We start from the raw sequence: 20,921 nt of genomic DNA, 5'->3' as shown, positions 1-20,921 counted from the left end.
GATGGTTCTCCAGCCTGTGAGGGGGAGCTCAGGGCACTGCCCGTTGTGCCGCTGGGGGCACGTTCGAGGCAATAAGCTGGGGGATTCGGCCGGACACACGAGCTCGAGACGACTGTAAAAGTTAAATCTTTCTATTTATTTCAAGAAAGCACAAGGAAGTGTAACTTGTACATTTTATATGAAAAAAAGGACAAAGGGATTAAACACATTCGTTTCAACAGTGAAAATTTCAAGGCACCTACAAAGAAGGAGGCCGGAGGGGGGCAGCCGGGCACTTTGGTTTGTGGGGTCTCCGCGGGCTCGTGCTTTCTGAAAACCCCTGTTTTCTGGGAGGAAGGAGGCCGCGACCGGGGCCCCAGCTGGGCGGAAACGGGGCATGGGCTTCCCTTGTCCCTGCCCACCAGCTCTGCAGATGCCCGGGCCCGCACCATAGCAGCAGCAGTCTGCCCTCCATGTCCTGTCTCAGGAAGTTGTTTTGCCCTTACAAAGGAACAGGAGAAAAGGGGGCAACCATAAAGCCTGGCTGGTGGGCGTGGGAGGCTGAGCCTGGGATACGTCCCTGCTCTGAAGGTGCTGACTCTGCTTGTCACCTGCTCCCTGTGCCGAGCTGGGGAGGGTCTGCGAGCTGCCGCCTTTGGGCCGCTCTGGTGTTCCGAGCAGCCGAGGAGGGGCCCGGCAGATGCAGTTGTACACGGGGCAGAGGAGGACCAGGGGAGGAGCCGGGGGTGAGGAGGAGGAGCGGCCACGGGGAGGACGCTGGCTAGGGATGGAGTGGCTGTGCTTGCCCAGAGAGGTGGCAGCCTTCCCTCCTTGGCCCTGATAATGGCGCCCACTGCCCCTTGGAGATTCCCCTGGCTCCAGGGAGAGAAGGCGCGACAGGGCCGGCTAGCCTGGGCCTCCACGTGGGCCTGTGAGCTGCACTGGGGAGCGGCTCTGACTTCATGGCAGTTTCTTTCTGCGCAGCCCTTCTGATGCTTACATAATTACAGGCCTCCTTTTTAAAGGAGGAACACCATGCAGTGGAGCCATCTTTCCAGAAGAAACGGTTTATAACCTACCTTCCTCCCGGGATATTCTCTCTCTCTGTCTCTGTCTGTCTCTCATCTATTTCTATTTCTCTCTGTCTCTTTCTCTATTTCTCTTGTCTATTTCTCTCTGTCTCTTTCTCTGTCTATTTCTCTTGTCTGTTTCTCTAGTCTATTTCTCTGTCTATTTCTCTCTGCCTCTTTCTCTATTTCTCTGTCTCTGTTTCTATTTCTCTGTATCTCTCTCTTTCTCTCACATCCCCTTTCCTCAGGGACATTCAGGAAGATAATTACTTAATAGGTCAGGTACCTGTTAGCATCTGCTTCCAGCCCGGCAGGCCCCAGAGCCCCACTTCCCTCTGTGGCGGCTGCAGGAGCCCCCACGTTCTAGCTGTGGCTCCCTCGCCCCCAGAGCAGACCCATGACGGTGTGAGAGGCCCAGGCAGCTGGGCCAGCGCCCCGGCTTTTGCTAGTATGGATAACTGTTCAGAAGGGGGGTAGCCAAAGCTGGGCTATCCTCAGTTCTCCCACCTCCAAACAGCTCACTGGAGATGCTAAGCGAGAGGTCAGCACTGACAATCCCCTTTCCTGGGGTGGTGGGGGCTCAGGCGCCAAGGCAAGCCCTGCTGGAGCTTCCAGAAAAACCAGCGGGTGTTTATTTGGGCTGCTGTAGCTTATCAGTTACGGTGAATCTCCTCCCTTCTTCTGGTCTGCCTGTCAGCTCACAGACACCTGTTCCCTTCCCCCTCCTGGGGATGTGATTCTCTTTTCTCAGAGAGGGAAACTGAGTCACAAAGGAGTGGGTGTTGAGTTGGGCCTGGAAAACAGTGGTTGATAGCGCTAGAGAAAAAAACATGGTTAGGGTGAAGGGGCAGCCTTTTCATATGATGGTTCTGTGGGGCCTCTGGGAGTCAGGATGACACTGGAAGGGCATCTCACCCTTGGCGTCTGTTCTCAGGGCAGCCCTCGCATCTTCCACAGTCTGGACCGGTTGTGACCAGGGAGGATGAGCCCAGTGGGAGGCCATCCATGGAAGGAGCCCCCTCAGAGCGGGGACGTCTGGAGTCAGGGATGCAGGACGGCCAGGGATGGCAAAAGCTGGACATTTGGACCCCCCGCTGAGCAGTGAAAGGGAGTCAGGGATGGTGGCAGCTAAGACTGCTCCACACAGGCTGCCGCAGAGCAGCCCTTTGGCCCAAAGGAAGCTAGGTTTGGAGGCTGGGTGGACTTGTGGTGGAGGCCAGGAAGAAGGCGGTGCACTTTGCAGATTTAGCCCTAGAATCCCCAAATCAGATGCGTCCTTGGCCTGGCTTTTAAAATAATTGTACCAAGAGTTGACATTTATATAGCGTTAAGATTTGCAAAATTATTTTACATACATTAACTCGTTTGAAATATATTTATGCATACATATATACACATACGTATATATATCATCAGGAAGCTGAGGGCAAGATGGGAAGGCAAGGCTGAGGGCGGGGCCAGCTCCAGGATTTCTGCTTCTGGGAGCCCTGCATGCTGGAGATCTCTGAATCCCAACCCAGAGGGGTCAGCCAGTTCTGAGCCTTAAGGGAGGTCGAGGGCCGGAGACTCAGGGGCCCAGCTGCAGGACCTGAGACGAAATCCAGAGACCTCCACCCTCAGGTCACCTGTGCGGTGAGAAGCCGCAGGCTCCTTCCGCAAAGGAAGGACAGAAGAGCCGGAGGATCTCCCGCCTGCCCTTGTGGGCCACTCGCGGAAAAGGAGAAGTCTTAGGAGGCCTCTTGGCATCTCTCTGAAGCAGATTTATGGCATGATGGTGGGATTGACTATGGTCCTTGGGATAATTGAATTTCTGAAACCAGGACACACAATAAATTTTTTTTAAAAGCTAGGAGAATTTTTTTAAAAAAGCAAATGGGGGATTTTAGCCAAAGACATGCTACATTTCAAAGAAACGCGTGAGAAATAAAAATGCCTCAGGCAGCCAAGGAACAGGCTGGTTAGGAGAATGTGCTGGGCTGGAAAAGTGGATTGTGGGGATGGAGAGAGAGTGGGGAGGAAGAGGATTCAGATCAGGAAGGATCTGACTAGAGAAGAGCAGCCCGCCTGAGAGAGCCATCTGGATCCAACCTGGAGTTGGAAAGGACCTCAGATCCTTTCATTTCACAGATGGGGAAACTGAGACCTGAAGGGATGATAGGTAGTAAGGGATTGTTCAAAAAGAACAAGAAAGAGTGTAAATACAGAGCTGAAAGGGACCTTCACAGATGGGGAAACTGAGGCCCAGTCAGTAAGCAGTGGAGCTCAGCATTGAGTCCAGGTCTTGTGATTCCAGATTCAGGGTTCTTTCTAGCTCTGGGCTGCCCTGGTCCAGAAACTCTTCTCTGAGTCGTTTTTCCCTAGCTGGACTTGGAAAACTCATGCAGATGCTTTTGTGAGCCAAGGCAAGCTGGAGATGGACTCTGCCACGGGTTCAAATCTCATGTGTGACATTTTGCTAACTGTGTGACCTTGTGTAAATCACTGCTTCGTGGAGGCTCCCTGGGAGACTCTGAGGATCAAATGGGATAATATCTAGAACGCACATGGTCGGCTCTTAATAAATGCTTATTCCCTTTCCCTGTATCTGTAAAATGGGGATAGTAAGTACCTCATAGGATTGTGATGCAAAGCCCAGATGGAAAGCAGTCTCCAAGCCCTGAAGTTCTCAGTTCGGGGCGGTAGGACTTTAAAGCAGGAGAGCTCCCACTTCCAAATCATTGCTTGGGATGGACCTTTTGGCTATTCTTTGTGGGAACCTCAGTTTCTCTTTCCTAACCTTTGGTTTCTTTCCCCTACCCACCCCTTCGCAGCAGAATGGGAAATAGTATCTTACTGGGATAGAACGGGGACCTTAAATTCAAAGGGTGGCCCCAAAATTTGCAGCCATCTGTGCCAGAAACCTCTATTGTAGCCCCCGAACCTGATGGGTATGGACTGGGAGAGATGGTGAGCAGCCCTCCCCCCCCCCCACTTAACCTGGCAAGCCCTGGAATAAGGGTTTCCCCCAGGGTAGCTTGGCGGAGCTCAGGCCACAAGTGTTTAGGAGAGACATCTCCCAACTGCCCTCGGCGGTTCTCACTTTGGCGAATCAAATCCCTTCCCCCCCCAAAAAAAAGATCCTTCCCCCTTCAAGGATTTGTACCACACCTAAGAGAGCACAGGTTTGGGCTGAAAGGGACTCTGAAGACTCTAGTCTGATCCCCCCTTGTTTTTTTTTTTTTTTTTTTTTTTTTTTTTTGCTGGGGCAGTTGGGGTTAAGTGACTTGCCCAGGGTCACACAGCCAGGAAGTGTTAAGTGTCTGAGATCAGATTTGAACTCAGATCAGGGCTGGTGCTCTATCCACTGCACCCCCTAGTGCCCCACCTAGTCTTACAGATGAGGAAGTTGAGACCCAGAGATCTGCCCTTGATCTGCCCATGCTCACACAGGGAACGAATAGCATCCAGGATTTACACCCAGGACCTCTGACCCTTAGCCTAGTCCTGGCAGACTCTTGGTTGTAAAAGATAATTCAGTTTGTGTTCTCAAGCCTCTTCCCTCACAGATAAGCCAACAGCAGCCTCTCTGGACTGCACCCCTGCTCTCAATAAGTGAACCAGCTCCCCTCCATCTTGCAGGCTGTATGCCCAGCCTGGGACCCGTGTTCCCCAGATGGGAATAAGTCTTGGGTGGTATTTGAGAGAAGGAGTCTGGTTCCCCAGAGAAAGTGAGCTGTGCTGCCCAGCCTCCTGACAGCACGGGGGAGGGAGCATCCTTTTGCCTCTTTCATTTTCCTTAGGGTTTTTATCAGCCATAGAGGATGACCTCGTGAGCACAGAGCTGGTTTCCTCCCGGCTCTTTGCTTGGGCACCTGCGCTTTCTGTTCTTTTTTGAGCCTCAGGACTTCCCTCTTCTTCCTCTCCTGCAGTGGAGTGGCTGGGTGGGAAGAGGATGCTTCAGATGGGCAGCTCCTCGAGGCCAGACCCTGCTTTTGCCTTTCTTTCTCTCACTAACCTTTAGCCCAGGGAGGGCCCGGCCCCAAGGACCACTTAACATGTTGGTGAGACAGTGCTCGTGGCAGCAGTGATGGGAGCTGGCAAAGCAAGCAGCCGGTCAGTCTCATGGAGCCTCTCCTGGCCTTGGTGGAAAGGAAGACCAATTTGACTGTTAGCCTAGGCACTTAGTAAGATGGGATGCTCTTGATGAGGAGCCTGGCCTTTGATTATTGACCCTTTGGCAGGTCAGTGGGGCCCAAGTCTTGCTAAATGGAAAAGAGAAATGGACTTGGGTTCACTCTTTCTTCTTTTGTGACCTTGGCCCAGCCAGCATCCCACTCTGAACCTCAGTTTCTTCATCTTTAAAATGGAGGTGTTGATCACAGTGTTGTTGGGGACATTGGGGGGAGACCCCTCTACCAGCCTGAAATGTGTCTTATACAAGTCGATGAGAAGTGTGGAGCCCGGGTAGGACAGCTCAGAACTGTCCTGGAGGAGAAGCCTCTGGCTCATGGAGTCCAGTTTCCTCACTGGGCAGAGGCCCGGGATCCCTGAGGTCTTCTGTGGAGCACAGCTCCAGTTTGGTCCTCCTGCCTCCCAACACTGCCCGACTCTCCCAGGCCACGGCCCTGTGGTGTTCGTTTCAGACAGAATTTTCTTGGAGGAAGTCAGATTGCCAGCTCATTTTCTGAATCCCTAGAAGCATGCTTGTTACGAGAATGCGTCTGTGAGGGGTTATGGGTAATGTTCTGTGAGGAGTTATTGGGAATTCAGGGAAGAGCTGTGCTGAAGTGGTCACAGGCCAGTGGCTGTTGGGAGAGGGAATTTGCTCAGCTCTTTCTCTTTCCCTTATGCAGTCTTGTGCTTTTACAATAGCTTCCAGCGTCTAGCATCTCTCCTCCATCCCAGCACCCTGCACGATGTCTGTACTTTTGTTTTGATCTCACTGTGTTTACCTTTTTTCCATCTCCAACCCATTTTATGTTTTCTTACCCTTAAAAATAAAATAAAATTGAGATAAGGGAAGAGGACTGTGTCCCTTCTCCCTTTTGTCTCCTGTTTCCTCCCCAGGCCAGCTGATTGTCATAGTGTTTTTGGTCTCATGGATCCCCTTGGCTGTCTGTTAGATACCTTCTCATTTTAAATATTTGAAGGAAACACTAAATTTCAGTTGTAGATTATTGGAAAAAGGTATAATTTTATGTTCCATCCAAATATCCAGAGATCATGAAATCTTTGCACAGTTGGGGGTTCTCGGATTTCAGGCTGAGAACCCCTGAAGTAGAGGGCCGGATCCGTGGCCAGCATTGCTAGGGGTCTGTGTGGCTGGGGGGAGCCCTGTAGCCCCCCCAAACCACCTCTCATCTCCTGAGCCCTGAGCCTCCCACCCCTCTGAGAAGAGATGAGCAGCAGGAAGTGGAGGGAATGGCGCAGATGGGCCTCGGCCCTCCGGGATCCCGCTGGTCTGGGTGTCCAATCCCAGCCCCATCCCCCTCCTGTTCTGACATGGAGCCTGGCAGGCCTCAAAGAGCCAATTTAGATTAGAAGATGGAGGCGGTTGCCTGTGGAAGGGGAGAGGAGGAAAAAGGGAAGAAAAGAAGCTTTTGATGCACATCATGTCTGCAGAATGGAGTATGACTAATTAATAGATTTTATTCTTAGTAATCTCTTAAGCATTCCATACATCGGGCCCCTCTCTTGAGCTGTGGCTCACAAGAGCTCTCATTCGCCCAATGCAAATGAGCAGCTTCTGGGGCCTCCTTTCTTTGCTTCCTTGGGATGGGTTTTTTTTTTTTTTCCTAGAGAAAATTTAAAGGAAAATTGCAATGTAATAGAAAGGAGATTCTAATCACTGCATCTAATTACTATCAAAGCTAAGCCACTTAACTAGGAAAAAAACCTGGCTTTTTTTTGGGGGGGGTTGTTTTGAAAAAACCCCAAATCTAAAATGGAAGAGAAGCTGCATTAACTCAGAGGCCACCTCATCCAGGCAAGGGTGGGGGCTGGGGGTGGGGCGAGCGGACCTCCACGGACCTCCAGAGACCAGCAGCGTTGCCGTGCAGAGGGCCGGTGTGGCGAGAGCTGCATTTCTGGCGCGGCTCTGCCTCAGCCACCACTGGGGCCTAGCAAAGTCTGATTTGCTTTTGTCTGTTTCTAGTACCTAGCACAGTATCTGGCACTTAGTAGGGGTTTAATACGTGCTTGTTGATTGAGCTGTAAAACGAGGAGGTTGGACTAGGATCCTAAGTTTCCTCCGAGTTCCGAGTCCATCACCTGCCTGGTATACAGTATGTATTTAATAAATGCTTATTTGTTGATTTGTAAAATGAGATTAGACTAGGCCCCTAAGTTTCCTCCAGGCTCTTAGTTCATCGTCTGCCTGGTACACAGTATGTGTTTAATAAATGTTTATTTGTTGATCTGTAAAATGAAGAGATTGGATGAGAGATCTCTAAGTTTCCTCCAGGCTCTTAGCTCATTGCCTGCCTGGTACCTTGTAAATGTTTAATAAATGCTTATTTGTTGATTGATCTGTAAAAGGAAGAGATTGGACTAGACATCCTTAAGTTTCTTCCAAGCTCTTAGTTCATTGCCTGCCTGGCACACAGTGAGTGTTTAATAAATGCTTATTTGTTGATCTATAAAATGAGGAGATTGGACTAGAGATCTCTAAGTTTTCTCCAAACTCCTAACTCATTGCTGGCCTGGTATGCCATAAGTGTTTATTTGTTGATTGATCTTTACAGCTCTCTAAGTTTCCTCTAGGTCCTTAGCACAGTGACTGCCTGGTACACAGGAGGTATTTAATAGATGCTTATTTGTTGATCTGGAAAATGAGGAAGTTGGGATTGGAGAGCATTGCATTTCCTCCAAGTTTTAGATCTTCGGCACTTAGTGCAATGCCAGGTTCTCAGCAGGCATTTAATCAATGCTCGTTGGTTGGTTGGTTGATTGTACATGAGAAGGCCGGAGTGGAGGATTCCAAGGTTGCCCCAAGCTCCAGTTCCCAGTGGCCAGCAGAGTGCCTGATACCCAGCATGCGGACTGTCGGCTGGAGGTCTCAGATGGGGCAGGGGCTTCTGGGCAGTTAGTTGGCGCTGCAACGGGCCTGCAGTGAGAAGGGCCCAAGTTCAAGGGCGACCTCAGACCCACAGCCTCTGGTTGTGGAGATAATGGAAGCGGAGGCCCAAGGGCGTGAGAGGCTCCCCCGGCTGTCTTGAGGGAAACCTGAGTGGTGGGCAGAGCGCCAGACTCTGTGTTTGGATCTCCCCTCCCATAGCCTGTTTGTATGACTGGGCTGAGTCCCTTAAACTCATTTTTCTCAGCTGTAAAATGGGCATCATGGAAGCATTGACCTGACCAAGTGTTTGGAGGACCAGATGACATCATGTCGTAGAGATACCATTCCAGCTTTTTTTACTGTTATCATCCCATAGGATTTCTGGGGTAAAAAAGGCCTCCCTGGCACTGGACCAGAGTTCCTTCTCCAGCACAAATGGTCTCACCACCTTTGCTCGAATACTTCCAGTCACGGGCTGCTCAGTACCTCCCTGAGGTGGCTTATTTCACCTCTGGACGGGTCCAAGTTTTTCCTGGAGGTCTGCCCCCTGGGATCAGAGGGAGCAGCTTGCTGACCTCCGGGCGGTGACTCTTCAGCTATGGAGTCACAGATCAAAGACTGGCGTGATCCCCGCTTCTTACAGATGAAGGCACTGAGGTCTAGAGTGACCAGGACGTGCCCGGAGTCGCCCCCTCGGATCCCAGATCCCTCCAAATGTCTCCCACGCCCAGGGAGCGGGTCATCGGACCTGCGGCTCCTCAGGGAGGCCTCGGCACGGGCTGGGCCCTCACTCACTGCTTTTTGACTGACTGTTGGACGGATGGACTCCTTCTCACCCACAGACTGGCCACCCACAGCCTCCATCCTCGGACTCCGGCCTCCCGCTGAGGGGATTACCTGCCTCCTGGGGCCTGTCTGGTCTTGGGGAGAGACAACAGAAAATATCCTCAATCAATCAGTCGATGCTGAGCCCAGACGGCTTCGAGGAGGGCTTGGGGCCCTTGTGACCTGCAAATCTTTATCCCGATGGGAGGAAGAAGGGGCCGCCCCTGTCCAGGAGGTGCTTCTGACCCAGCTCCTGCCAGAGCCGGCAAAGGGATGGTCCCCTTGGGGAGCACAGAGTTGGGGGGATACCATGGGTAAAAAACAGTGCCAGCTTCTTTGTCCCCCAACCTTCACAGGTGAACCAGGTGGGATGGATGGCTGCCCCTGAGTCCTGGCATCCCAGTAGCTAAGGGACCTCTGCAGTTTTAGGACCCCCCCCGATAGAAGTGTGGAATCACTGACAGAGACAGACACAGAGAAACAGACCGAGAGATGGACAGAGTTGGGAGAGAGAGAGACAGAGAAAGACAGAGAGACAGAAAAATAGAGATGGAGAGAGAGAGAGACAGACAGAGAAAGATAGAAAGACAGAGAGATACAGACACAGAGAGACACAGAGATGGACAGAGTTGGGAGAGAGACAGAGAAAGACAGAGAGATAGAAAAATAGACAGAGATGGAGAGAGACAGACAGAGAAAGATAGAAAGAGAGACACAGAGAAATAGACAGAGATGGACAGAGTCGGGAGAGAGAGAGAGACAGACACAGAGACACAGAGAGACAGGGAGATAGACAGTTGGAGAGATAGAGACAGACACAGAGGGAGATGGAGTCGGAGAGACAGAGAGAGACTGAGTGCCGTGGAGGGGGATGGAGTCTGGCTAGTGTGCTGTGGGGAAGTTAAGGCTTTGCTATTTTTCTCTCACTGCCTCCTTGCCTTTCCCATTCATGGGCAGGGGTGGCTGTGGGGACAGTCGGGAAGGAGATGTGGCTTTGTGGGGGGAGAGGGCTGGCGTCCGTGCGGGGGCGGGGCTCCTCAACTTGGCTGTGAACTGGCTGGGCCTCCTCGCCCCCTCCTCAGGCTCCCGGGCTGCTTCTCTCACGCAGGAGATGGGTGGGTTTTGTGCCTTGGAGAAGCCCCCTGGTGTCCCCTCAGGGAGCCTGGGCTCGGGTGTGGGCACCACCTGGGATGGTGCCCGCCTTTTCATTCTCTTGTGCTCAGATGGCATTTTTTCTGGAAGCTTCTCTCTTTGTGGCAGAGAAGGGGGCCCTCGTCTCGTTGCTTGGTACTGGCACAAGGGGAGCCTCGAGGCTGCAAGCTCCCTCCATGGAGCCCCCTTTGTAGTTTTGCCGTTGCTCGCGCCGTGGGCTGATCGCCAGGGCTGGCACTGATGGCAGGGCTAGCACCCCCAAAGTTGGGCGCCCAGGCTTGCAGAAGGCTGGGATTTTTATCTCAGAAGGGGAGCAGGCAGCCCTCCGCAGTGCCCAGAGGGACGGGCGAGCTCCTGCCTCCGTCGGGGTGGTCCTCGGCCATGGTTTTCCTGAGAAGTTGGATCTCTCTCAGTCGCCTCTTAGAACCAACCATCTCCTGCCGGTTCTTCCTTTTGCAAACCTGAGCAGTTCCCTGCCCCATAGCAGACAACGCTGTGGGTAAAGATGCTCCCGATGGCTGCGGGGGGCTCGACTCATGGGTGGGTAGCACTGAGGGGACCCTCTCAGTCCCGGAAGTGATCCTTGCCACTGGTGTGGAGAACATGACGCCACGCCGGTGACAGAACCCGAGACGCAATAGAAACCCGAGTGGGCTTCTTCCCTCCCTAAATCCCCACCTCCCATTTCCCAACCCTCCCTTAGACTGTGAGTGTTCCCCCCTCCCACCCCCTCCCACTTTATTCCTAGGAGGCAGGAGCCTCTTTTGGTGGGGAGGGGTGCATCATGAGAAAGACGGCCGAGACCTAGGGCCCCCATCCCTGTTGCTCTCTCTACCTGTTGTCGGTCTGCAGGTGCACATAGGGAGACACGTAGGGATATAAGCCGACCTGGGAAGCTAGTTCTGCCATTTACTGAGGATCGGGCATGGACCAGATCGGGGATCGGTATAGCAAAAAGTCTTTCTTTAATCAGCTACAAATTGTTCGGCTAATGAGGGGGGAAGCCGGGCCGTCTTTCCGCAGACCCATCAAGGAAGTGGTCAGGGTCAGAAACCAGGAGGGAGATGGGGGGGGGGGAGAAGTGGTATCTTCCCCCCCCTCGCTATTCCCCCCTTTTTTCCCTCTGAAGAAAGCTTGAAAAATCTCCCAAACACCAACAGTTAGCAGCCTGAGAAGAGAAGGCTGTAGAGCGAACCTTTGGGTTTTGTTTTCTTCTGTTTTTAAAGGCTGTTTGCTTTTCATTTGACAGTTCTTTTATATTTCTAGCCCCAAAGCAAACAGGAGCTTGACGCGGATGGTGGTACAGGTAGTAGCTTTCCAGTTCCCCCAAAGAACATTCTTTTTTCCTTATTTCTCTCCCGGACACCCTCCCTGTGGCCCCCCCCGCCCCCCCATCTGGCTTTTTTGTGTGTATAAATTACGGTATCCGACCTCAATTTCCCTTCCTTGCCTATTATTTTCTTTAAAAAACCAAACAAACCATTTGTTTCCATTGTCGTTTTTATAAAATATTTACCCCTCCCTTGTTTCTGGCTGGAAGATCGTCCTCCGTGGTGCCGTGGGGGTCCCTTTCTTGGCCTGTAGCCAGCGGGTGCGGGGAGCCACGTTGCCGGGCACAAGAAGCGGTGGGCGCAGAGCCGGGGGCAGAAGGAGGGCAAGGCCAGGGGCTCCAGGGCAGGCCGGAGTGGCGCCATCATGTGTAGGAGTAATCTATGTCTGGGATACCAGCGTCTCTGTAGCCGCGGGTGGTGCCGTAGCCAATGGTGTGCGTGCTCTTGTAGAGGCTGGTGCCGTTGGAGGGGAAGATGGTGTGGATCACGTATTCCTCCTTGGCCCGGTGCGGGTTGATGGGCAGCATCTGGAGCCCGGGCCCCCGGATCTCCAGGATCGAGTTGTCCTTCTTTGTGCCCGACTCCATGTAGTCGTCCTTCTTGCGGTTGCCACGGTTGTAGGCCCTCTCTCGGCTCAGCAGCTCCCCCGCCCGGTGCACGTGCCAGCAGATGGCCCCCAGGACCAGGAAGAGGAAGACAAGGGCGACGGCGCCCCCGATGATGCCGGCCAGGGGCAGGCCCGCCATGGAGTCCGCATTCTGCTCCCGGTTGAGGGCGGTGGTCGGCCCATAGCTGTCGGCCGTCTCCGCCTTGGCACACACCGGCGTCTCATCTGCCACGTACGTGTTGCCGGTCTCCATGGTGACCATGCAGATGATGTAGGTGGACTTGGGCTCCAGGGCCGTCAGGAGGTATTCCGTCTTGTCCCCTTGCACCAGGGTCTCCGTGATGGAGCCCACCGCGGGGCTGTGCCCGAGGCGCAGCCAGCTGAGGCGGAAGGACGTGGCTGGCAGCGTGGCCTTCCAGGTGATCCGGATGCTGTCTGCGGTCAGTGGCTTCACGTGGATCACCAGGGCCTTTGTGCCATCGCCCGTGGCCATGGGGTAGTCGATGTTGGAGTCTGGGAGCCGGATCCCCGGCCTCTTGGATTTGAGGGTAAAGAGGGAGCCCTGGGGGGTCGTGGAGGCGGCCTGGTTGCTGGCCGTGGTCTTGGCGGCGGCGGCGGCGGCGGCGTTGCCCTGAGAGCCCGTCTCGAAGCACTCATCCATCTCGCTGGTGATGTCCTTGATGGCCATCCCGCGGACCTTCTCGGGGCCCTGGCACATCAGCCCGCGCACGTTGACCACGGAGGCCCGGGCCTTCACCCAGTCCCTGAGCCACATGAGGCCACAGCCGCAGAACCAGGGGTTGTTCCTGAGCAGGAGCTGGCTCAGGTTGTCCAGGTCATCGAAGAGGCCGCGCGGCAGGGAGGTCAGGTTGTTGTTGGAGAGGTCCAGCCGCTCGAGCTCGCGCATCTTGGCCAGCGTGTTGTAGGGGATGTGGCTGATGGCGTTGTCCTGCAGGTAGAGCTTCTGCAGGTGGGCGCTGGGCAGGTTGAGGGGCGGCGCGGCCAGCGAGTTGCGCACCAGGGACAGCTCTGTAAGGTTCTGCAGCCGGCTGAAGGTGTCGTCGGCGATGCGCTGGTTGGCCAGCAGGTTGCCATCCAGCACCAGGCGCCGCAGGCTGCTGAGGCCCTTGAAGGCGTGCAGCGGGATGGTGGAGATGCGGTTGTCGTCCAGGCGCAGCTCCTCCAGCGTCCGGGGCAGGCCCGACGGGATGCTGCTCAGGTGGTTCCGTGACAGGAAGAGCAGCTTCAGCTGCTTGCTGTCAGCAAAGGCGTCATCCTCGATGCTGACCGTGGACACGGAATTGTCATCCAGGTGCAGCTTCTCCAGCAGGGGGATGCGGGCCAGCGAGTCCCTGGCGATGGCGCGCACGTTGTTGTCCTGCAGGTGGAGCTCGCGCAGGGAGCGCGGCAGGTTCACGGGGAACTCGTCCAGGTCGTTCTCGTACAGGTAGATCACCTGCACGTTGACCTTGCTCTTCAGGTCCTGGGGGATGCCGGCGTTGTTGATCTGATTGTTCTGCAGGTAGAGGGTGGTGGCGTCATCTGGGATGTCGGCCGGGATCGACGTCAGCCCCCGGTCGTTGCAGTAGATGAAGCCGTTGTCGCAGCGGCAGACGGAGGGGCAGGTGGTGCTGTCGATGACCTCCGTTAGGAAGGCGATCAGCCCGTAGCAGAGGAACAGCCAGTCCCGCAGGTCGACGGTGGCTGTGGTCATGACCACCGTGGTGGTGATGGTGGCCGTGGCAGTCGTGGCGGCCGTGGCACCAGAGTGGGCTGTCACCATGGCTCGTGGGCGGGGGGGAGCAGGGCGCTACCCAGCTCTCAGCCTCAACACCTGCAAGGGGCACACAGGGAGTGCGGGGAGCGTTAGGTGGGACCTCAGCCTCAAGTGCATTGCTTCTTTCCTCCCTCCCTCTCTCCCTCCTTCCTTCCTTCCTTCCTTCCTTCCTTCCTTCCTTCCTTCCTTCCTTCCTTCCTTCCTTCCTTCCTTCCTCCCTCCCTCCCTCCCTCCCTCCCTTTCTTCCTTCTTTCCCTCCCTCCCTCCCTCCCTCCCTGACATTGTTCTGCTGCATCTTCCCCTTCCCTTTTCCCTTTCTTCTTTTGTCTCTCCCACCACCCCTTTCTCTCCCATCCATAAAACTTGGATTTGGCTCCTGACTTGCCATCTAACTCCAGAAATATCTCTCCCCATCTCTGGTCCTCTGTCTCCTCATCTCTAAAAGGAGAAAGTCAGACTTAAGTACTTGGTAAGCACCTACTATGTGCCAGCACTGTGATCAATGCTAGAGATACGAGGAAATGCAAAAACGTGGTCCCTGCCCTCGAAGGGCTGCCAGTCTAGTGGGGAAGACAACATGCTCAAGGATCCATTTGGCTGATCCTCTCTCCGGCCCTGTCCTGTTCTTCAGCCATTTGGTGCCTCAGCTTGCAGAGACCAGTGCACAAGGACGCACTGAGGAGGAGGCCCCTCCAGCCTGGATGGTCGGGCCAGTCTTTTCCCCATCCCACCACAGTCCTGGCATCCGCGCCTTGTTTCCCTATGCATCCCACTTGTGACTCTCCTCTCCTCTGATATCTCCTGTGGCTCCCTATTGCCTCTTGATTAAATCTCAGTCCTTTTCCTGGCCTCCTTTATCTGCATGCTGCTCTATCTTTCCTTTCATGCCTCCCTTAATTGCCCCCCACAAATTCCGGGTCCCAGCCACATTGGGCTACTCCCTGCTCTTCAAGTGCGTTGGCCTTTCCTTCCTGTGGCTGCTCTCGAATTGTATTCCTCGCATCAAATGCCCCCCCCCCCCATCATACTTCTTGATCTCCTCTACTAGAAACCATCCCCCCACCTCAGACACGGGGAAGCATTTTGCTTATAGCTCTCTCATGCGCTTCCATGCACCGTTGGGCAGGAGACATTTCGTGTTTCCATCTTCCGCCTCCTGCCAGACAGTGAGTCCTGAGGGGGGGAGGGGGAGTGGATCTTTAACCTTCCTCAGGCATCCGAATACGCAGTAAGTGGCTCAGGTGTATGTGTGGGGAACACATTTGTGATGAAGAATAAAGTATGGCCCAGGAGAGGTCTGCGGTAGGACATTGTCTTCCAATTGTTTCAGCCGCCCCGGCATCATGGACAGGGGGAAGGACCTGATGCCATCACCAGGAAGGCGGAGTGTGATGATGGTGGGTCACGAGTGGGGGCGTTGGGGCCAATGTTAATATCATCTGGCTAATGGTGATATCACCTGATCATAAAATAGTTAACTATTTTAGAGAATTTAGTATCACCCAGACAATGTTAATATCACCTCACCAATGTTAGTATCACCCAGACAATGTTAATATCACCTCACCAATGTTAGTATCACCCAGACAATGTTAATATCACCTCACCAATGTTAGTATCACCCAGACAATGTTAATATCAACTGGCCAATGTTAGTATCACCCAGACAATGTTAATATCACGTAACCAATGTTAGTATCACCCAGACAATGTTAATATCATGTAACCAATGTTAGTATCACCCAGACAATGTTAATATCACCTGGCCAATGTTAGTATTTCCTGGCTACTGTTACTATTATCTGGCTAATGTTAATACTGCCTGGCTACTGCTGATTGGGTGGCATTTGCTCTTCATCTCGGGCATGTTCCTACCTGCTTCATAATTGGGTCCAGAGCCCTGGAGCTGGTGCAGATGATCACTGGGTCACATGGGGCAGAGCCACCACGTGAACAGTAGAAGTTACATCAGAGAGCATGATGCAACCGCACACCTGTGAACATGGGAGGCAGCCCCTAGTGTATGCACTGGGGAGCACTGCCCAGGAGAGTTACGGGGGGGGGGGGTTCAAAGGTTCTGCTACATGAATGCCCTGAGCGTCCCTGGGGTGTTCCGTGTGAAAGGGGAGCAGGCCGGGAGAAGCACTTCCTCCCTTCTGTACGATGATCTGTCTCACGGAAAGGGCACTCCGCTGTTCAGGTTCTTGGACCCGGTTGTGCTTTCTCAGGTGTGTCCCTAAGGGAGGTCCTGGCAGAGGGAAGGGGCGATGTGATAGCGGCACATTTTGTAGGAGCAATGACATGAAACCCAGTGGGATCTGTTTGTTTGGGAATGACCTAGAAGCTGCAAAGAAAAACTCAGCTCTCTTCTCCAGCTTGGTACCTTTCCTTCCCAGGTCACCACTACCCCCTTGTGTTCTTAACGTGTCAGACTGTAAGCTCCCTGTGGGCAGAAAGGCTTCTCTCCTTGTACTCCCTGGGCCTCGAACAGAGTAAACGCGGCTTCCCTCTTCTCCCCTTCCTCCCTCCCTTCCCCTTTCCCCATCTCTCTCCCTTCATTCTTCCCTCCCTAGCTCTGTCTCCCTCCCTCCCTCTCTCTCCTCCTCCTTCCCTCCCTTTTCCCTCCCTCCCTTCCTGCTCCTCTTGTTATCAGATACACTTAGCATTTAGTTTTTCTCTTCTCTGTGACAAGGGGGGGATGCATTGTGGGAAAATAACAAGAAATGAATAGTGTTTTAAACAGCATCAATACAACTTTTTTTCCCCTAAAAGATGAAATCTATAGCATGCTCTGGAGTCTCCACTACCCCACGCTCTGGTTATGTGGAAAAATTGCTCCAGGGTGATTTCTAAAATCATGAAATATTTAGCCATTTTAGAGAAAAATTGTACATCTTTTCTCCTTTTTTTTTAAAAAAAGATGATTTAATAAATGGAGTTGTCCGTAGCCCGAGTGATCGCCTGTGAGATGTCATTTCAATTTTTGCAAATGAAAGAATGGGAAAATGGATTTTTTCTCTCATATTTCCTCATCTTTTTTCACAATGAGTAGAGGTAAAAATCAATTAAGGAAAAATTATCTCTCCACCTCAGTGGGGAAGGAGTGATTTCTCTCCGAGAGCTTGGAGGGCCAGAAAATGCTTAGAGCTGATGAAGTCGCCTTCCTCCCAACTCAAAGCTTGGGCTTGGCGAGGGTGTCCTTCTGTCTGTCTGCCCCTGATGCCCAGGCCAGGGTGCCCATCAGGTCACGCCCAGGGTGTTGTGGAATGTCTCTCAGCCTTGGTTTTCTCATCTGCAAAGTGGGGCTCAATAACATCTCCTCGCTGAGTCATCTGGAACCCTTCAGAAACCCTGGTGAGGAAGCAGCGTGGGCCACCGTGAAGCTGGTTTCCAGTCCTAGAGGGGAGACTCCCAGGGTTCTTTTCACCTCATTTGGAGGTCGAGGCTCAGGGCTGGGCTGTAGACTTGGTGAAGGCCTATCCTCAGAGCCAGAGTCCCGGCAGAGCCAGAGCTGCCCATATTCCCGCCCCCATCTCTGTGGGGCTACTTGTTTGGAGGCGTCATGCCCCTGTGCTTGCTCCCCCTCCTCCCCATGCCTTTCCTCTTCTGATCAGTCTCTTCTCGGGGCTCCCTTTGTGCTGAGTCTGGGCTGCCCCCAGACCCCCCGAGGGTGGTCTTTGGGAGGCCGGCTCTCAGCCCAGTCCGCTGATCCACATCGCCCAGACCAGTGTGTCCGGCAGGGTCCAGGCTCCTTGAGGCCCCCCGACAAGGCTGGGCTTTGTCCCCTGGAGTTTCTGTGTGGCTGACTGACCCTCTTCCAGCCTTGGAGGACGTCAATTTCTCCTTTCGGGGCTGCTTGATGAATGAGAGACAGAGATGGAGGCTGGGGTTGGAGGCCCAGCCGTGACCACCAGCCTCATTCACCGCTTGCCCAGCCCCCGGTGTCCGGAGCCATAGGCCCATTAACCTCCCTGGCCGACCTTCTGAGCAGTAGCTACCTCTAGAGCTCAGCCAGAGGTGGGGGGGGGGGGAACGGTCCCGAGTGGGGGGGGAGAAGAGTGATGATAATAATAATAAAACACCTCTTGTTGGTTTAACTGTTTAATTGGCCCATCCATTTGCCAGGAGCCTTTTTCCTCCCTTGTTGTGGTGTTAGGCCTTTATGTGGTCCATCAAATTAGACCTCCTAAATCGCTTTTCTTTATGGGATCATTTCAGTCTCTGATCCTGCAGGCTTTAGCGCCGAGTGAGTTATGTCCTGCCAGAGAGATGACAGGCAGCAGGAGCCCCGCGGCCCCCTCCCCTCCCATCTCCATGTACCCCATGTGGGCCCACAGGGGGCGGGGGCTGGCGCCGGGGCCTCTGCCCTTTAGGGCGCCCCCTCTGCGGGGCCCGGTCACCGTCCAAAGGACGGGCCCTGTGCCCCCTCCCCCTCCCCTTCCACGCCTGTCGCACATCATTAATTGGACTTAAAAGGCATCACCACACACTTGGAGTCTAATAATAGCTGGTCGTGAGCCAGACTTCTCTGGCAAATGTCAGAGTTATCTGGCTAATGGCATTAGAGAGAGGCTCCCTGAAGTGGGGCGGGCTTCCTGCAGAGTCTCGTCAGGGAGGCCGGGGGTGAGGACCCCCTCCAGGACGGCTCTGTGGCTTGGGGCAAATCACTTGCCCCCTCTGGGCCTCTCCTTTCTGATCTCTGCAACGGGGAGATGCCTAGAGGAAGGGTCGGTCCCGCTGTTACCGGCCGTGGATGCCGCACTCGGAAGGGGAGGCCTCCCCGCTTATCGGTCAGCAGCCACAGCCCGAGCCCTTCCTAATTACGAGGGTCAAAGGGCCAGAGCAAGAGCCGAGCCAGTCAGTGAGCAGGGGAGCTGCGCCTCCCGTGTGCCCGGTGCTGGGCAGGATGATGATGCTTGCCCAAGGTCAAACAAGCATTGGGGCAAACTCTGACCTCCGATTCAGCGCCCCCTGCCCTATGATCTCTCCGAGGGTGGGGGCAGTCTCCACAGAATGGGCCGGGCAGCCAAAGGCCAGCCGGGGACGTGTCTCGCCTCCTTCCAGGCTCGCTGAGCCAGTTTGGTTCGTGGCCCCCGCTGTGGTGCCTTTCTTGGCCAGAAGTCTTAGCAAATACTTTTTTCCTGTTCCATGTGACACTTCTCCTGCTGTGAGTGGAACTTCTCTAGGGGGACCTTGCACAAGCCCCTTCGAGTCCCCCTCAGCGAGTGGGCTGCATGCTCTGCAGTCACCCACAGGAGCCTGGGCGGGAGGGCCGCTCCAAGGGCTGGGCGTCCAGCAGAGGCGGACAAACGAAGAAAAGGGACAGGGCGGAGAAAGCATGGCGTCCTCCCTGATTTCCAGCCCCCAATGGGGGCTTTTTTGGTGGCCTTGAAGCCTGGTTCATTGTCAGCTGGCCTGCGTCCTCCCCCGGACTCTCCTCCTCTTCATTTTACCTCCTTTCCCAGTGGCTGTTGGACCACCAGCCTGGAATCCCCTGGGGAGGCTTCACTGCCTTTTCCTTCCTGTTGCTCCCTGGCCCACTCGGGCTCTGGAGGAGCCTTCCCCGGCCCGAGAGTGCCTTCCTTCCCCCCATCTGGAGGGGGCCCTTTAGATGCTGCCTTTGTCTCTCCCCAAAGGTGGCCGGCCATGAGCTGCCAGTTCTCTGGGCCAGGATTTGTGGCCCCCATCTTCCCCATTCAGCTCCTGGCCCGCCCGGGACCGTCTCCACCCTGTGGGGAGCACAGGATGGCAGGAGGTTTTTCGTTGGCCCCTTTTTGATGAGTTTGGGGGCAAAAACCTTTATCTCCACGATGACTTTGGTTTCTCTGAGGCTCCCTAGGAAGCTGCCGCTGCTGTCTCCCCCCAACCACAGTCAGACTGAGGCGGACACCCTCCCCCCTTGTTGGCGGAAATTGAGTCTCTTCGAAGATAAAGGGCCTTGTTTAAGCGCTAAGCATTATTAATTATTACTGTTTGGCCCCGGATAGGCTGGGCGGGCTGCTGGGTAGCTCACAGGAGAGGCGCAACCCCTGACTACCTTGGGAATGAGAGCAGGGGAACAGGCCAGGTATCCGAGGTACCCCCTCCTGGGGGGCAGACCCAGAGCAGGAAGGTCTCCAAGGCCCGAATCCCCTGGCAACGGCCCTCCCCAGAAGTGCATCCTGGGGCTGCAGGTGCGCAGTGGGGCTCGGGATGGGAAGAAAGGAGCCAATATTCCCCTCACATTGAGTCCTGTGCGTGATCTCAGGGAGCTCATTCCCTGGATAGAGCATCGGGTCTGGATTCAGGAGGCCTGGATTCAAATCCTGCCTCAGACATGTTCTAGCTGGGTGACCCTGGTAAGTCCCTTCACCCAGTCTGCCTCAGTTTCCCCATCTATAAAATGATCTGGAGAAGGAAATGGCAGGAAAGCCCCAGAGCCCGTGGCTGTCATCCCTGCTTGGCGGGGTGTTTGGGAGGCCGGGAGAGGTCAGAGTCACAGGCCCAAGGCCGGGAGAGCCTCAGGTTGAGGCCAGGAGAGGAGAAGGCGGCATCGGAGCTGCACAGGCCACAATCGGACTCGGGGTTGCCGGGGTTGCTGCTCAGCAGAAGTGGCTTCTGGGTGGCCTCCCTGCCTCGTGTTTCCTAGCTCCTGGCCCTCCTCCTTCTCTTCCTCCTCCTCCTCTTTCTCTTCTTCTTCCTTTTCCTCTCCCCTCCTCCTCCTCTTCCTTGTCCCCAGAGCCACAAGGCTGCTGGAGGGAAGAGAAGCGGCTTGTTTCCCAGAAAGCCTCTGTACCTCTAATGCTTATTGGGCAAAAATCAGAGACTGAATTTCTGCCCAGACGTAAGACTGGGGGTGGGGCTCACCCAGTGTGGCTGGTGCTGCCCAGATGTGGCCCTGCCTCTGGAGAGATGGGGCTGTGATCCCCCACAGTTGTGCCAGTTCCTTTCTCTAGAAGTCCTGGCTAGGAGCTGAGGGGTTCAGGCCCGCCTTTGCCCCCCCATCCCCAGTAGCTCAGGTTCCCCTTTGGGCCGTGTTTCAGGCAAGGCACACAAGCAGAGTTCCAATTGCTTCATTTTACAGGTGGGGAAACTGAGGCTAGAGTAGCAATGACTTGTGCTGTATCACTAGCTGTAAACAGGATCTTGGCAAATAATTCTGGAG

The 20,921-nt window shown here is 54.5% G+C and overlaps 2 protein-coding genes across 3 annotated transcripts in view; one reads left to right on the top strand and one right to left on the bottom strand.

Annotated features, from left to right (window-relative positions):
* The window catches only part of MACROD1 (mono-ADP ribosylhydrolase 1), a 140,889-nt gene that overhangs the window by 30,738 nt on the left and 89,230 nt on the right, over positions 1-20,921 (top strand).
* The window catches only part of FLRT1 (fibronectin leucine rich transmembrane protein 1), a 66,606-nt gene continuing 57,229 nt past the window's right edge, over positions 11,545-20,921 (bottom strand). For both annotated transcript variants that reach the window (XM_074273347.1, XM_074273348.1), the window contains one exon: positions 11,545-13,834. In XM_074273347.1, the coding sequence (XP_074129448.1) occupies positions 11,756-13,783 (2,028 nt within the window). In that variant the 5' untranslated portion in view covers positions 13,784-13,834 and the 3' untranslated portion in view covers positions 11,545-11,755. The remainder of the gene's footprint in view (positions 13,835-20,921) is intronic.

Source organism: Sminthopsis crassicaudata, chromosome 6 (assembly GCF_048593235.1).
Source record: "Sminthopsis crassicaudata isolate SCR6 chromosome 6, ASM4859323v1, whole genome shotgun sequence".
Lineage (NCBI taxonomy): Eukaryota > Metazoa > Chordata > Mammalia > Dasyuromorphia > Dasyuridae > Sminthopsis > Sminthopsis crassicaudata.
Note: the sequence above shows the minus strand (reverse complement) of the source record. Positions and strands in the feature narration are given on the sequence as shown.